General features: G+C 45.4%; 1 protein-coding gene across 1 annotated transcript in view; it reads right to left on the reverse strand.

Moving 5' to 3' along the window:
• Nucleotides 1–15,343, reverse strand: part of TEX264 (testis expressed 264, ER-phagy receptor) — a 233,608-nt gene extending 218,265 nt beyond the window's left edge. The window contains exon 1 of the mRNA XM_085864029.1: nucleotides 15,158–15,343. Coding sequence (XP_085720155.1) covers nucleotides 15,158–15,328 — 171 coding nt within the window. The 5' untranslated portion in view covers nucleotides 15,329–15,343. The remainder of the gene's footprint in view (nucleotides 1–15,157) is intronic.
• Nucleotides 15,344–15,794: the final 451 nt, after the last annotated feature.

A 15,794-nucleotide genomic window follows, 5' to 3' on the forward strand; every position in this document is an offset into this window, starting at 1 on the left:
GAAACCTCCAAAAATATAATACATACATTTATGCCATGATTTAGTACTTCGAGTCAAAACCCGGAAGCGATCGCAGCTTGGAGAAATCTGCGACCTTGAACTTTGAGTGTGACATCATGAGTGCTTAATCCCTTTGGCCGTTCACACCAAACAAACTATGCCAACTTCTTGTGCTCCAGGCTGTAACAGCACTGAGAAATCGGATCCAAAATGTTCATTATTTTCTCTACCAATGAAGAGCATTCAGTAAAGTGCATAGCTCCACCATGTAATGCCTGATCCAGGAGAACATATCAGGCCCAATACATTTTTGAAATATCATGCTGTGTATTGTTTTTGGCCCTATCTCTCAATGATGAAGAATCACTTAAAAAATAATAACAATAATTCTTGTATCCAGATCAGGATTTTCACCAAAATTGAATCAATTTGTCAAGGTCACATACCCAACATGTCCACCAAGTTTCATCAGAATCTGTCCAATAACCTTTTGCGATATCATGCTATATATAAGTTTAGCCCTATCTCTCAAGGATGAAGAATCACTTTTTGAATGAAATAATTCTTGTATACAGATCCGGATTCGGATCTTCACAAAAATCGAATCAATTTGTCGTGGTCACACCCAACCTGTCCACCAAGTTTCATCTGAGTCCGTGCACAACTTTTTCAGATATCGTGCTATATAGTAGTTTAGCCCTACCTCTCAATGGTGAAGAATCACTTAAAAAATTTGAGTAGTCGGATCCGAATTCGGATCTTCACCAAAATCGAATTCATTCGTCCTTGTCACACACCCAACCTGCCCACAAAATTTCATCCGGATCCGTCAACTCCGGACGCGTCAGGGCGACAAGATATCCTGCACACAAACAAACAAATGACACAAAACCGACCAACATAATTGCCGAAATCCGAAGGATCCCGGCAATTAACAAACAGACAGAAAGGGGTGAAAACGTAACCTCCTTCACCTTTGGTGGCGGAAGTAATGCGGTTATCCTGTAAATATAAAACGTGAGGTGCTCAATGTTTGAAGGTTCTCAATGAATGTCAAAAGGAAGAAGCTGCATTGACAGAGACAGCTGATGAAACACCTGATCCATCATCAGCAGGCAGACAGGGAGATGTTGGAGACATCCAAGGAGACAGATATTTGTTGATTACTTTGTCAGAGTTATGATTATGGTTGCAATGGAAGCCGACATTGAGATACAGCTCATTTATATTATATAAAGCAAAGTTCGTGTCTGTTTGCTCATAACTCCACCTCTGGGTGGGACTAACGAGCTGTCAATCAATTGGTTGTTGTGTGTATGGATGCTCAGACTAACTCCACCCACAGGAGGATGGGGCAGGGGGGGAAACAAAGTTGGTGACTAATATTGAGGAGGGGGGAGAGAGAAGGGGGAGATGGGAGAGAAGGGGGAGTGTGGGGAAAAGGTAGGATATATCCATGGTATATCCATGTCAAACTTTGTCTCTCTACCTCTTTCATGGTATATTCAAAGTAAATCCATGATTCTATTACAAATGTTACATGTAAAATAAGTGGAGATATAGTATGTACATATTATATGTACACTATTCATGGGTCATCAGACTGTGTAACAAGTTAAGAAAATGCAGAAGATGTATGTAAATCAATTCACCACTCCTTCATTATGATTCTTCACCTTGTAATATGATTTGTATCATTGAATTCTCTATCTCGATTATTAAATTAATTTCCAATGCAAACAATAATGATGGTGTCATGGTATTATTATTACGATCATGGTTCATTAATAGAAAACAGAGGGCTGCACAACGTCAAAATGAGAATGGTGTGAAATTTCAATCTATGCGTGTAGATTCATGGTAGCCCTCGTAGTTGCCATCTTCCTCCGGGTATCTGTCTCTTACAGCTACGACTACACATGAGGGTATAGGGATGCGGTTCTTCTTGCAGAGTTTTCTATCCACCGAATAGGTGAATTGGGGGTACACTGCAAGATGATATGCTCAAATTATTTTTTTTTTTTTAAAGAAAAATCTAGATTAGGATATGTTGAATAAAGTGATAGATAAATGAAACTTTTCTTCCGTGAAAATGTATATGAAGCTATTTAATTGCAGGGTGAGTCCAAAATCCCATGAGCTTCCTTTTGAGCTGTTTGTACAAGATTTATTTATACCATCTATCAGGATGAGCCATAATCCCAAGGAGCAATAACATATTACTGTAATTACAGAAACAAATAAAAAACAGGAGTAACAACATATAACTGGAATACAAAAATTATCTCTCTCTATTGAGTGCAGCCTGTGACTACTGGTTGCATCATTGGTTGGGACACGGCTATGCCGCTGATGCAGTGTCCCCCTTACCAGAACACTGGTGCTCATTTTGCCGACCTCGGAAGGATGACAGGCTGAGTCAACCTCACGGTGTATTTTAATTCAGCGGCCAACAGGGATTGAACTCAGGACCCTAGGATCCCAAGCCACCACGCTAACCACGAAGCCAACACCAGGCTTACAACAATTATAAAACATCTTTTAAACATCTTTAAACATCGAGTGCAGCCTTATGACGGCCCGACGCAAAATACCGTGCGTCATGGTGCCAGATGCTTCCTGAATGCGTTGTTTAAGTTCATCAACAGATAACATGCGATGTTCTGCAGTCGCTTTGATGTCCGTGTTAAAACCGTGTCCGTTAAAAAGTCGCAGTTAAAACCGTGTCCAGGGACTTATGACTCACTTAGAATAAGATAGATATAGGAAATGCACTCGTACCGATGAGGCACTGGGTTTTGGAGAGGACCCTCCCTCAAAGGTGAGCACATGCACATACACATGCACATACTGCCTTCTTGACTAAAATGAGCGGAGAGGCCCACTCGCTGTTGCTTGGTCGATAGACACCCAAATCCAATATCTTGGAGACTTCTTGTCTCATGACGTCAGTTTTCTCCAGGGACACACGGTAGAATGATTGGCGTATGGGCGGGTGGTCACCGGTGTTGATGTTATGGAGAACACCTCTCATGGTTCCAATCCCGCCGGAGAACAGACTAGGATAGCCCCGAAACAGCACCTGCATATCTCTCTTCTGTGGTTGAGTCAAAGGCTCCAACTGCGGCAACTGATCTTTCATGGGACTTTGATCCACCCAATATTCGGTTGGGTCAAAGGACACCTCGAGGGGAGTTGGAGTGATATACTCCGGGAGGCATCTTGCGTTGCCTCCGTCACCTAGGAGGTCGCTGCTGTGCTCCGCGGCACCTATTAGAGCGACCGTATGCGGTCGCCCCGCTCACGGCTTTAACGCGTTGACATGGGTGATCCGTTTTTTTATCCGCTTGTCTGGCATGTCCACCACGTAAGTATGGCTACCGACTTTCCCACGGATGAGATAAGGCCCCTAATAAGAGGTTACCATGGGCCTTCCGGCATGTGGCAGATGGACCAAAACCGGATCGCCAACTTTGAAACTCACCGCCTACGCCTTCTTGTCGTAAGGGAGCTTTCGCTCTACGGCTTAATCCGTCAGGCTGATACCGGCCGCTTTGAAGGCATCGTGTATCCTCGAGCAAGCCTCGTGGATGTGGTCCAGTATGGAACATTCTGTGGACGGTGGGGATTCTACCCAACGTTCAAACAGGAGGTGCAAGGGCCCTCTGGGCTCTCTACCATACAGCAAGAAATAGAGAGTATTTATATATATATATATATATATATATATATATATATATATATATATATATATAGATATATATATATATACATATATATATTAATATATATAAATATGTATATATATATACACATATATATACATATATATATACATATATATATATACATATATATATACATATATATATATATACATATACATATACATATATACATATACATATATATATATATATACATATACATATATATACATATACATATACATATATATATATATACATATATACATATATATATACATATATATATATATATATACATATATATATATACATATATATATATACATATATATATATATATACATATATATATATACATATATATATATACATATATATATATATATACATATATATACACACATATATATACACATATATATATATATATATATATATATATATATATATACATATATATACACACATATATATATATATATATATATATATATATATATATATATATGTATATATACAAATATACATATACATATATATATATATATATACACACATATATATATATATATATATATATATATATATGTATATATACAAATATACATATACATATATATATATATATATATATATATATATATATATATATATATATATATATATATATATATATATATATATATATATATATATATATATATATATATATATAGTTACGGCTGTGGAAATTCGCAATACACCATAAAGGGTCCTTAGATCAATTATGACGCTAAGTTTATGTGCAGATAGTTCCCCACAGTTGTTTAAAGGGAATTTGTGTGATTCACCGGGCTGCGACTCTTTGAGATAGCCGTTTTTCTGTTCTATCGTTATTTTGGACCATCCAAAGACTTCACACGAAGGCCCTGTGAAAGGCCTACAAGGGCGCATGAGTTTTCCCGCCTATTTTGCGGCGCCGGGGCTGACGGAAGAGGCTGCGAGAGCTCGCTGGCGATTGGTGGATACGGGGTGTGAGGCGGCCGTGAGGAGGGAACTCCCCTTTTTGAGGAGCTTCTCGAAAGGGCGAGAGGAGAGGCGGAGCCAAAAAGGGGGTGGAGCGAAGTCGCGGAGCCCCGCACTATATAGGGCGGACCGCGCGCGGGCTCGGCCTCTCTCCTGCCTGGATCATCGTGTTGGATTCTTCCTCTCTCTCTCTCTCTGTCGGGGTCGAGTGCTTCTCTCTCTTGGTGGACGTCATGTTTGAGCTCTCCTCTTCTTCGCCCTGGATCGTCGTGTTTGGACTCTTCGGGCTCTGGATCGTCGTGTTTGGACTCTTCGGGCTCTGGATCGTCGTGTTTGGACTCTTCGTGCTCTGGATAGTTGTGTTTGGACTCTTCGGGCTCTGGATAGCTGTGTTTGGACTCTTCGAGCTCTGGATAGCTGTGTTTGGACTCTTCGGGCTCTGGATAGTTGTGTTTGGACTCTTCGGGCTCTGGATCATCGTGTTTGGATTCGTCGGGCTCTGGATCGTCAAAGTGGGCTCTGGATCGGCGAAGGCTCGTCTCTCCCTCTGGGCGCCAAGTCGTGAGGGTTGCGAGCAGTGGTCCCGGGTTGAAGCGCGCACGAGAGGAGAGTGCCGGAGAGGGCTCGCGACCGTCACCCCTCGAGGAGGCAGGTAAAGAGCACTGTCTCGCGGGCCTATTCGGTCATCCATGGCCCACGGCAATAAAGGTCTACGGACCCCGTTTACCCCCCTTGCCTGTGAGGAGGGTTTTTTCCTTTGTTTTTTTTGTGTGCAACTGGTGGCGCCGTCTGTTAAGTAAACCTGTGTAAGTGACTGTACATCATCGCAGTCGGTAGTAGTACTTTCTTTGTCGCTTGTATATTGCATGATTCCTTGCTTGTGTTGTGTTTGTAATATGTGCTTGCAATAATAAATGTCCTTGTGTGAAATGTATCCCGTTCGTCATCTCTTTCCTCATTGAAAGTGCCATCTTGAATCGTGGAATAAATTAGTAGTGGGTTTTGAACACCCAGGGTAAAGAAGAGAATCTGATCCGTCGAGGTCGACGATAACACTGCTCGGTTATCCCTGAAGCACGGAACGGACCGCTTAAGCGGTTCGTGTCCTTGGCCGACCTGCGGTGAGGTACGATCGCCCGGTCGACCACTCGCGCAGGTACTTAGGTAGGTCGAATTTGGCGAGCAACCCTATCCTGTGCGGGTGGGCAATTGGCACGATCGTGATGAGGTTAAACCCCCACCCGTGACTGGCTCCTGGCGGTAGTTCCAGGAGGGTCACGACTGAATTGTCCGTCCGGTGGGCGAAGCGGTTGCGATTGGAGTTACGCAATCGCTCGCACGCCTGGTGGGCCAGAATTCGTAACACTGGTGTCCGGGAGTGGGATTCAAATCCATCCCGCCTCCAACTAAATTCGCGGGAATCGGTTCAGGGGTGAGTGGAGCGACCCTCGATTCCCACCAAATTCGAGCGATTTAAATTATTCCGAGAAATAAGATGGCTTTTTAAGGCGAACGGGTGCCGGGTGGATTAGATGTGTTATAATGTAGAATCCATGGCCTGGGACGGTTCCTTTTGTAATTTTAATCCACGGGGGAGCTCATGAGCACAGACTTTGCGGGCAAACGGAATCGCACAATGGCGGCGCGATCGCACCTTGGCGCGGCACGGAGCAGGCGGCTATTTTTAGCGCAACGAACGGCATGACACGAGGCGAGTGCTTTCAGACACCATTTCAAACCCGTGGTCATGGCAGGCGAGGCAGGCGGACATTGGCGGGCTTCGGAAACAATTGGAAGAAGAATGGAGGGCTGAGCTCGAAAAGGAAAAATGGAAACACGATTTGGAATTAAAACAACTAAAGGAAGAAGTAAGATTAGGCAATCAGATAAGGGAGAGCATGGAACTGAAGATAAAAAGAGGAGAGGTACATCTGGAGCAAAGGGAAGAAGAATGGTTGGAAAAGTCAAGACAGTTCAAAGAACTAAAAGGAAAAGTGAGGAAAATAGAATTGAGTATCCATAAGTGGGAACAAGGGACGAGCGAGCTAAGAGAGAGAATGGAGGAGGAGCGAATTGGTAACTCCCGGGATAAAAAGCACATGGAAGAAGAATGGGAAAATAAGTTGGAAAAAAAATGCGACCACGATTTGGAAGTAAAGCAACAAGAAGAGAAGGTAAAAAGAGAACAGGAATATCAGGAACAACAAGGGGAAAAAGCAAAGTTGGAGTATGCGGAGATGAGAAAGAAAAGGGATGAAATGAGTGAGAAAAGGGATGAAAGGAGTAAGGAGGAAGAGAGACAGAGAGAGGAAAAATGGAAAAAAATTTATGAGATAATAAAACACGAAGCCAAAGAGAGGGAATTACAAAAGGAGTTGAGGATGTTGCGGAGAGAAAGAACGGAAACAGAGAATGAAACGTTAAGGAACCACACTGTACAGATCAAACAGTTGGAAGCGAAGGCCAGATTACAGAATGAGGAACAAGAAAAACAGTGGAGTGAAAAACAAAAAGAACAACGAATGAGACAGGAGAAGGAAATTGGCCAATTGAAGGAAATAGCGAGATTACAGAATGAGGAACAAGAGAGACAGTGGAATAGAAAACAAAAAGAGTATGAATTTGAAACGGAACGACAAAAGGAAAAAAATAGGTTGTAGTACGAGGAGAGAGTGAAGGAGCAAGGAACGAAGCAGGAAGGAGAAATCAGGCGATTGAAGGACACAACGAGATTGGAGAAGGAAGAACGAGAGGAACAGTGGAATAGAAAACAAAAAGAACATGAATTTGAGGTTGACTAATTGAAAGAAAACGCGAGGCTGGAGTGCGAGGAGATAGACAAAGAACAACGAACGAAACAGGAAAAAGAACTAAGCCAGTTGAAAGAAACAATGACATTGGAGAGGGAAGAAAGAGAGGAACAGGGGGAGAGAAAACAAAAACTGTACAAGTTTGAAATTAACCAACTCGAGGAGAAAGCAGAATTGGCGTCCACGGAGATTGAAAAACTCCGGAAAGAGAACGAACAACTCAAAAAGTTCCAAGAGGAGGAACGACTCAAAAGGAGCCAGGAAGTAGAACACAATAAGGAGGGACGTGTGATATCACCACAAGGAGCAATGTTGGTGGTGCAGGACTTGATTGACACCACTCGTCGGATGAAGTAAAGGAACAATTGGGACCAACCCTAATAAAGGAGACACAAATAAAAATGGAGAAGAGGGAAGCAACAGAGACAAAGAGGGAAATAGAAGTATTGCCAGAGACACGGGAGATAGACCGAATTGAGAATGAATTAAATAAAATGAAGGAGGAAGCAGGGACAAAGATCCAGGAAGAAACTAATAGACATGAGGTGACAGAAATGCAAATAGAGACGCGAGAGATAGAAAAAGTAGAGGAGAGACTACACGATAAAGATGGGGTGAAAGATGAACACACACACTCACAGAGTTAGTGGAGGACGATGAGGGGGAGCTCGGGGAATGTGTCGTGACCCGGTGCAAGCAGCCGGATAGCCTCCTTCAGGAACGGAGGGAGACGCTATGCTCCCTTGAAGCTGATCGCGACCAGGTGGGTTCGGTCGTGTCAAGCGAGTTAGAGGGGGCGAGTGCTGTGGACAGGTGCACGTGCAGCTTGGGGGGGGTATGGAGACCCCGAGACCCCTAGTGGTGGCGCGAATCCCCAGTGTGGTTGTGCAGGTGTGCATGTTTGCGAGTGCACGGAGATGCGTGCTTTCCGGCACGCATTGTGCGAGTGAGACCCCCTGTGTGAGTGAAAGTCGATGTGTGACAGAAACCGTGTGTGTGAGAGAGCGGCATGCAAGGGAGATGGCGGTCGGCATGCAAGAACACAAAACCGCATGTCCGAGTGCCATCTCGAGGTGTGTGAGTCTCGTGACACGCGGGAGTTTGAGCGCGTGGAGGGAATGGAAAGTGCAACGACGACGGCGACAAAGGCCGGGTAGCGGCCGTAGCTGTATTGGGGACCGCGCCGGGTTTGCCCAGCGGCAAGCGCGAGGTCCGTGCTGTGCAACATACGAGGCCGCCACGTGCGTGCTTGCAGGAGTGAAACCTGGTCCGGAAACGCCCGCGGTGAATGTTGCCGATCCCGCGACGGACAAAAGCTAGGCTGGATAACAAATTCGGAACGGATGGGTTCTCCAGGCGGGCGTGTGTGTGAATCTCAATGTGGCCTGCGCAGTGTGTTCTGTTCGCAGAGCGCACGACACAGGTCACGGACAGGCAGAGCACATGTGTTCGCGTGGGGAACCCCTCGAAATGAAGGTTTGCTTTTGGAATGCGAAGGGTGACGTCATGGCTGCACGTGTGGTTGGGATCCGGCAGGAGGGTGAATCGCTGCCGGATGGTGTAGCCGTCCGTAGGGACGAAGTACGCGAGCAGCTGCATGACGTCACGGGCAAGGTGCAAGGTGCGAGAGCTGCGAGTTGCCGCGCTAGTGCTGCGCATGTGGAAAAAAAAATGGAGAACAAAAGCAAGCCTCGCTTTCGGGTGAACAGGATTCCCGGGCAAGGAGTGGAAGACCCCTAGCCAGGGCACAGGACACAACTAGTTAGAGGGAAGGGTTAGTGTTAGTTAGACCGGCTTCATGGGGCAGGGGTAAGTCCTCATGGAGCACGTGGAATGGATTAATTGGAGGGATTGTAGTTGAGATTTAGGTTGGGAAAATGATTTTTGGATTTTGAGGACAGTGACAGACTGCGAGTGTGTAGAGGGGACGTAGCTTAGCTACGTAGGTTAAATGGAACGTGCTGTAGTTTAAGGGACGACGTGGGAGCACGAGGTAGTTAGGGGATGTAGTGAGCAGGATGGCAGAAATCAGCGATGTGCGAGTTGAGAAGTGTGGGAAGGAAACATGTTGAGTGAGTGAGGCCAGCGGGTCTGAGTGTATGGAGTGATTGTGAAATGCATGGTCCGATAAGTGATTGGGGGGAGGAGTGATTCGCACCCAAGGGACCCCGGGGTCAGAGTAATGTGAGTTCGGGGGCTAGCCAAATTGACAAAAATGGAGGTTGTTTTGTTGTTGGTGGGAAAGTAGGCTCGATACCCGCTTGGAGGGGTGCAGGAGCCCTGTTGACGGGCTGGGAGCGTGGCTACGAACGGTGAGTATCGCTGAGTGGTTACCCCGGGCACAGGGCTAGTCGGCCGCGGTAGGCCAAGGGCCCATGGGGGGCCGGATAGTGTAGTGGGCACGGGTGCGCCCGCATGATGTGGGGGCCCGGGGCGCCATATGCCACGGGGGCAGTATACTGGGCACGGGCGACCCTCGGAAAGGGACCCGGGGCGCCAACACGCCACGTGGGCATTGGAGGGGGAGTTGCCAGGGAGGGCACTCCCCAGTTTAGGGAGCTGGTAGGCTCAGAGGCAGTGTAGTGCCCAGGGTGCCATCGTAAGAGAATCGGCAGAGGGTAGTTCCTGCCAAGGGAGCCACGTGTCCCAGCCATGAGACCGTGTGAGGGCACAGGAGGAAAATTTGAGGGCATGGCCCGAAATTTGTGAGGACACCAACACAGGTGACGTGAATCTGGGTTGTTAGAACGAGCAGTTTAAGCGAGAGGCGCTTGTTGAAAGCCCCGGGGTAGTTAAGAGTTATATGCTTAGGGTAGTTAGGAAGTGAACCCCTCCGCACCATCCATCCCTTCGCTCTCGTTGTGGGCCGCTGGACCCACTCTGAGTAGATCGCTGAAGACTGAGGAGGCCATCCTGAGGCTTGAGTTGGGCCTCGACACAGGATGCTAGCTCTCCCTCATTCCCCTCCAGGAAGGGAACCCAGGGGTTGGGAGTAGGCTAGGACAGGAGAGGTTAGCCGAACAAGGACGATAAAGGGGGTTTGGGGACGATTTATGGTGGGGAAGTACAAATAAAAATAAAAATAAAAATAAAAAAACAAAAAAATAAGTTGGGGCTAAATTGGGTTTTACAAATTAACGGGGTGGGAATGGACAGAGACAGGCAAAGGCGATAGGTTGGGAGGGAGACAGTCAGGCAGGTCCGAGCCCGCCTTCCGAGTGGCCAGCACTACCGCGCTCCCTCCACGAACCTCCGTTTCAAGGCAAGAGGCTGGCCACTTCGTCTGCTGGCTGTGGTTGCTTCGAGGCCTGTGCCGACCTCTTCATCGGCTGGCTGTTTTGTTGCAAGGCACACGAAAATTCGACGACTCGGGACGAGTCTGTAAAAAAGGGAGGGGGTACGGCTGTGGAAATTCGCAATACACCATAAAGGGTCCTGAGATCAGTTATGATGCTAACTTTATGTGCAGATAGTTCCCCACCGTTGTTTAAAGGGAATTAGTGTGATTCATCGGGCTGCAACTCTTTGCGATAGCCGTTTTTCTGTTCTATCGTTATTTTGGACCATCCGAAGACTTCAAACGAAGGCCCCGTGAAAGGCCGACAACGGCGCGCGAGTTTACCCGCCTTTTTTGTGGCGCCGGGGCTGACGGGAGAGACTGCGAGAGCTCGCTGGCGATTGGTGGATACGGGATGTGAGGAGGGAACGCCCCTTTTCGAGGAGCTTCTCGAAAGGGCTAGAGGAGAGGCGGAGCCAAAAAAGGGGGTGGAGCGAAGGGGCGGAGCCACGCGCTATATAGGGCGGACCACGCGCGGGCTCGGCCTCTCTCCTGCCTGGATCATCATGTTGGATTCTTCCTCTCTCTCTGTCGGGGTCGAGTGCTTCTCTCTCTTGGTGGATGTCGTGTTTGAGCTCTCCTCTTCTTCGCCCTGGATCGTCGTGTTTGGACTCTTCGGGCTCTGGATCGTCGTGTTTGGACTCTTCGGGCTGTGGATCGTCGTGTTTGGACTCTTCGGGCTCTGGATCGTTGTGTTTGGACTCTTCGGGCTCTGCATCGTCAAAGTGGGCTCTGGATCGGCGAAGTGGGCTCTGGATCGGCGAAGGCTCGTCTCTCTCTCTGGGCGCCAAGTCGCGAGGGTTGCGAGCAGTGGTCCTGGGTTGAGGCGCGCACGAGAGGAGAGTGCCGGAGAGGGCTCGCCGACCGGCACGCATGAGAGGAGAGTGGGCGACGCGGTTGCGATTTGAGTTACGCAATCGCTCGCACGCCTGGCGGGCCAGAATTCGTAACAATATATATGTATGTGTATGTGTATATGTATATATGTATGTATGTATGTATGTATGTATGTATGTATGTATGTATGTATGTATGTATGTATGTATATGTATATATATATATATATATATATATATATATATATATATATATATATATATATATATATATTTATATATATATATATATATATATATATATATATATATATATATATATATATATCCTGGTGTTGGCACAGTGGTTAGAGCAGTAGCTTGGGATCCAAATGGTCCTCAGTTCAAGCCCCGTTGGGCCACTGAATTAATACACCAGGAGGTTGGCTCAGCCTGTCATCCTTCCGAGGTCGGCGAAATGAGTACCAGTGTACTGGGCCGGTGTATACCCTGGTTAAAATAGGTGTACCATATCCCTGTGTCGTAAGAGGCGACCAGGGTTGCGTCAGGAAGGGCATCAGGCGTAAAACCTGTGCCAAATCACTATGCGGATCATACGGATGAACCGCTGTGGCGACCCCTTACGGGAGCAGCCGAAGAAGAAGAAGATAGCTCATTGGAGCTATTGAAGATAGTCAAAAGCTCATTGGAGGAGCTTGTATGTAAAGTACATGTCTATGGAATATGAACCACACCCCTCAATATATATATATATATATATATATATATATATATATATATATCTCTGTCTCTGTCTCTGTCTCTGTCTCTGTCTCTGTCTCTGTCTCTGTCTCTGTCTCTGTCTCTGTCTCTGTCTCTGTCTCTGTCTCTGTCTCTGTCTCTGTCTCTCTCTCTCTCTCTCTCTCTCTCTCTCTCTCTCTCTCTCTCTCTCTCTCTCTCTCTCTCTCTCTCTCTCTCTCTCTCTCTCTCTCTCTCTCTCTCTCTCTCTCATCCACCTTACCTCCAAGCTTCGTTTCATCTGCCAATTCGGAAAGCCTACTCTTTTTTCATCCGACGGTCGAAATCAATAATGCAAAGCATAAACAAGAACGACACTCGATAGAGCACATCCCTCCGCGAGGCTGAACAGTTTACCTTTTTTATCCCACTGATAGGCTGGATCTGGTTCCTGACCTGAATCAAAATATAATCTGCTTGTTCTTTTCAACTACCCAACTCATCCACCAAGTTGTCATCATCCATCCACAACTTTTTGAGACATCATGCTATATATTGTTTTTTTGTCCCATCTCTCAATGGTGAAGAATCGCTTAAAAACAATTGCGCATCCGGTTCCGTATCTTCACCAAAATCTCATCAATTTGTCCTTGTCACACACCCAACCTGTCCATCAAGTTTTATTTCGTCAGAAGCCTTCCATAATTTTATGAATCATCATGCTCATGAGCAGACAGACAAACATAGGTGAATACATAACCTCCATCCATCTTCGGTGGCAGAGGTAAATGCAACGATCTTAGTATTGTCCCCAAAGAAATCACACGACTTAAACCTTTCAGCCAATGTCCAAAAACAAAAGAAGTGAAAAGAAGGAAGACACAGGTGCTCAACATTAATGTGGTTTAACATTTTCAACATATACCAATGCAAGATCATCATCATGGTTGCTCTTCATAGACAAAGACGACTGTTCACATGCAAATGTGAACAACTTGGGGAGGTGAATTCATTGATAATGTAGGTGCTGCTGTCTGAACAACAACCACACTCTGAGATAGTAAGCAGTGCAGCATGGTCTCAAGGGATATATTGAAGAAGACCAGAGCACTTGATATCCACAGTTTAGACATGAATTTGTAACAAGGAGCATACACTGATGCCTTGCACTGCATGCAAAACACAAGGATGAGTTTATATTTTAGCTTGGTTGAAATTCAAACTCAGGGAAGACAGCTCAAAGGTGAGTGTGCAGAGTGCTAAGCAATCCTGCCAGCCCAACATAAGATCATACAACTGAAGGGGAATCAGTATTATATATATATATATATATACACACTGCATATATAAATCAGCAGAATTGCCCAAAGCACTGCAGCTTGCAGATTTGTAAATTGGTAAGCCCCAGGAAAATCGTCAATTATGCAATGTATGCTGTACAAGAGCCAAAAGTGGTGGCGAGGTAATAAGAGGGAGCCTACAAGGTGAAAGGTGCACATATGGAAGACAATACTGAATTAACATAGTGTTGAGAAAAGCATTTTCTGAAATTAAAGTCAATGCAGCATGAAGCAAAACAATTGAACAGCAAATATGAGAGAAACATCGTCGGTGAATGACTGGACATGAAAGATCCTTACAGTGTCTTTTGACGAAGACGAAATCGAGAATCATCGGCTTGGGCACTCTGGCAAAGTTTCCCAATTCCTACCCAAACTAGAACTGGACCCAGGAAAGAAACATGCACAATCAGGCTCATTTCCCATACAAACACTGACATTCAATTTCATAGGATAGATCAGAACAGATACGATGACATAAAGGAAACAGCAAAAGAGAAGAGCTGTTGTCAAAATTTGAGTTCAAGTTCGATTAACTTGAAGAGATCCGTGATCTCTTCTACACACTGTTTTAACAGGAACTATTTTAAAGATTAGCGCTACCTAAAGAAAAGCACAAATCATACACATGCTGAAAATGTGTTTTACCAACGATAATTAACTCCTCCACGCAAGGTGAAAGGCGGTTAAGTATTCACCCCGTTTGTCTGTGAGCAGGGTATCTCATAAAGTTATGGATGGATTTGGATGAAACTTGGTGGACAGGTTGGGTGCATGACAAGGATGAATTGGTGAGATTTCAGTGAAGATCCAGATCCAGATACGAGCATTTTTTCAATGATTCTTCACCATTGAGAGGCAGGGCCAAAAAAACGATATATAACACAATGTCTGAAAAAGTTGTGGAGGGGTTATGACAAAACTAGGTGGATGAGTTGAGTCGTTGACAAGAAAAAGCCAATTCGATTTTGGTTAAGGTCCAGATCCAGATCTGACCTATCATTAGATACAAAACATAAACTTTTGAGCGTGGTGGAGTTATGTGCTCCACTGAGTGCTGTTCCAGTTTTCCTTGTGTTTTATAGTTACAGAAAAAGCTTAAATGAACAAATTAAGCTCACCAACAAGACAAAGATGGAATCGACATGAAAGTTTAGAAAAGTGCAAGTTGCAGTGCAAAATAAAAAAAAAAAAGACAAATATCAATAGAATCAACAAGCAATGAAAGACGAAATGGAAGCAAAATAATTTTGAATAGATTAAAAGAACGGCAGCAAAAAGACAAAAAAAAAGAACATGTGAGGTCGGTAAGAAGTTTGGCTTTTGCTCCTCATTCCCTGTCCTACCTCTGGCATCAACAAGCTACCCCCCAGGTCGCACCCTTTCTTCGAGAAATCCTCACCTGCTCACCCCTCTCGCAATCCAGGCTGGTTATCCACCTGCATTCACTTGCACCCTTATTCTCCCAATTATGTAATAGACTCCCGTTTCCATGGTGGTTGGAGGATCGCTTGAGGATGGGAGCTATGCGCTGGGCCACGCTATGAGAGGGTGTAGGGCAGTCCGGAATCATGGCGAAACCCAATCCTTATCCGTGTCGTAAGAGGCGACCAGGGTTGCGTCAGGAAGCGCATCCGGCATAGAACCTATGCCAAATCAGTATGCGGATCATAACGGATGATCCGCTGTGGCGACCCCTAACGGGAGCAGCCGGAAGATGAACAGCATCTCCCGTTAACATGGTCTGATCCTCCACACTTCAGCATTTCAAATTCGCTGCAAATCACGACCTAATCTGCTCACCCATGCACATCCTCAATATCTTCTGCAGACACCGATTCTTTCCCATATGAGTCATTGTTACTCCTTCCCTCCTGGAGTATGTTCATCCCTCCACCTGCTTGTGTATGTCCACCCACCCCCCCCATCCTCCTCACCCATCCAAATAATCTTTGGTATGTTGTGAACTTGCATCCCTTTGTCATTCAGCCCCTGCATGAGTTTTGCCAATTGTGTAAAAAAACAAAAAAAACAAATAG

This window comes from Eptatretus burgeri, chromosome 18 (assembly GCF_056783735.1).
Source record: "Eptatretus burgeri isolate ZD-2024b chromosome 18, Ebu_testis_v1, whole genome shotgun sequence".
Lineage (NCBI taxonomy): Eukaryota > Metazoa > Chordata > Myxini > Myxiniformes > Myxinidae > Eptatretus > Eptatretus burgeri.